This window comes from Sinocyclocheilus grahami, unplaced genomic scaffold (assembly GCF_001515645.1).
Source record: "Sinocyclocheilus grahami isolate Dianchi unplaced genomic scaffold, SAMN03320097.WGS_v1.1 scaffold3454.1, whole genome shotgun sequence".
In the NCBI taxonomy this organism is placed as follows: Eukaryota; Metazoa; Chordata; class Actinopteri; order Cypriniformes; family Cyprinidae; genus Sinocyclocheilus; species Sinocyclocheilus grahami.
Genome location: NW_015508578.1, coordinates 6,908 through 9,225, shown reverse-complemented (window position 1 = coordinate 9,225; position 2,318 = coordinate 6,908). Strand labels below are relative to the sequence as shown.

Genomic DNA, 2,318 nt, shown 5'->3' with positions numbered 1-2,318 from the left:
TTTGTACCACTCTTTATCACTGTGTGAACACATATTTACTGTTGATGTAGTGTACACTCTGACAGTAATAATGTGCAGCATCTTCAGTCTGGACTCCACTGATGGTCAGAGTGAAATCAGTTCCACCTCGTGCTCCATTCCCACTGAATCGACTGAAACTCTCATCATAGAGATCATTTACTCCAGTAATGATGAGTTTAGGAGTTTCTCCAGGTTTCTGCTGATACCAAGCTAAACCCCAGCCACTTATTTCAGGATCAGTTTTACACTCTATAGTGGCGTCTTGTCCTTCAGAAACAGTCACAGCTTCAGGCTGAGTCACAGTGATTCCTCTGGATGCTGCTGACAACAACATTATATGTGTTCAATCAAATGAAATGAACATTAAAGAGTCAAAAATGAGCATCTTTCACTTCTGTTACCTGGAATAAAAGCTGCCAGAATCCAGATGAAGCTGCTGAAGAGATTCATTGTGTTTGTTGGTTTTGTACCGTGGTAAACAGCAGTGTGTTATAAAGTGTTGGAGTCTGAACGCTATAAACACTCGGAGCGCTGAAGCATGTGCTGATGCAAAGTGACTCTCTGTGGAAAAACCCTCCTGGAGGAAAACAGACATGAAAATGCCCACATGCAGATGAAAACTGAGCCTTTAAACGTGTTTCAGTCTCATGATACAGTGGTGTGTGTTTTCATTTCTTTAGAAATCTGGAAATCATGTCTTTTTCACTCTGTGTGAGTCTCATGGTTCAGACTGCAGGTTTTCTCATGATTCAGTGACAGAGCTGAACCATTCAGAGAAACAAGTATGTCACTGTGAACTCAATGAGAGGGCAAAGGTCATCAAAACGAATAAAAATTGCTTTGAGAAATATATATGATCTTTTAGAAATCCAAATTAAGATGTGTAAAGAAAACGTATCAATACAGAGATTTTCATCACTTTAGTCCAATAATCCACCGCTGCTGTTGAGTCTCATATCAGTGTGTGTGAGTGAGTTTGTGTTTATCTGAGTGTGACGGAGGTTTTTGTACGACGCGTTCACTAGAATGAAGCACTGTGGTGCACTTTTGGTGGAGGAACTAAACTGGTGATCAGAAGTAAGTCTTTCTTAAATTATCAAATACAAATGCATAATGTGTGTGTGTGTTTTAAATAGAGGTTTAAGGTTATTTAAGAATATTTGGCAACAATATTCTTAAATTATTACAAAAAAATGTTACTAAGGCTTACTTACATTTCACATCTTATTTACTATAAAATGTAATTCTATTTTACTGATTGATTGCACCAGTTGATGTATGTAATTATCAAATTTTGTCTGCTATATTATGTGTAAGTCATTTGGTTTATATTTCATATTTTTTACATTTCAAGCCATAGTTCATATATGTACTTACTGTTTTACATTAATAATTTCACACCTGATGCATGCTAACATTTCAATTTATTTTAATTAATGGTGATTTTTATGATTTTTCAATAATATCTTAATATATTTAAATTGGTGCATGGCACAAAAGCTGGATAATGTAGACAACATTTTATTGTTGTCATCATGAGTCAAAAAGAAATTCAGTTGATAAACAGTTAAAATAAATTATTTAAACCATTAAAATTATTTATAATTATGTTTATGAGAAAATGTCCTGAATGATGACTATTTTCAAAATAATAATATATTGAAACTACCAGTTATAAAAAATATCGCAATAAAATTATCAGAGATGTTTTATAAAATCAGTTTAAATATTTTACTTATTTCATAAAGTAACAAATTAGCATACAGTTTTACAGTACATTATGTCTGCTTCAAAGTGATATATTTATGAATACAGTATGCGTTATCTTATACTTGATCACTGTAAAAAAATAAATATGTAAAATTTACAGTAAAAATGACAGCAGTGTTTGCCAGAATTCTTGTTCTTCACTTCCAAATATTTAACAGTATTGTACTGTAAAATTACATGAAATGTGCAGTTAGATTTATTATAGTTTTTCACTGTGTATAGTAAAAGAACTTACAGTGAACTGATTAACAGGTTTTCACCACAGCATTTTTACAGTCTTCTATCATTAAAATAACTTTTTTTTTTTACAGAGAACATTTCTGAATAGTAAATATTAATTATTTTAATGGAGAATATTTTCAATCTTCATTCAGGATATTTGTGTTATATGAATGACAGCAGTGATGTGTAGTTACAGTAAAATGATGAACTGATTGTGGTTTTCAGAGTGAAGATTGCAGCTGCAGATGTGAATAATTGAGTGTTGTGTGTGTGTGTGTGTGTGTGTGTGTGTGTTTCAGCTGGTC

General features: G+C 32.6%; 1 gene segment (V, D, J or C); it reads right to left on the bottom strand.

Moving 5' to 3' along the window:
- The window catches only part of LOC107576296 (Ig kappa chain V-III region MOPC 321-like), a 744-nt gene extending 186 nt beyond the window's left edge, over nucleotides 1-558 (bottom strand). Inside the window, 2 exon segments of the V gene segment in view lie at nucleotides 87-339; nucleotides 423-558. Of these exon segments, the coding sequence occupies nucleotides 87-339; nucleotides 423-471 (302 nt within the window).
- Nucleotides 559-2,318: the final 1,760 nt, after the last annotated feature.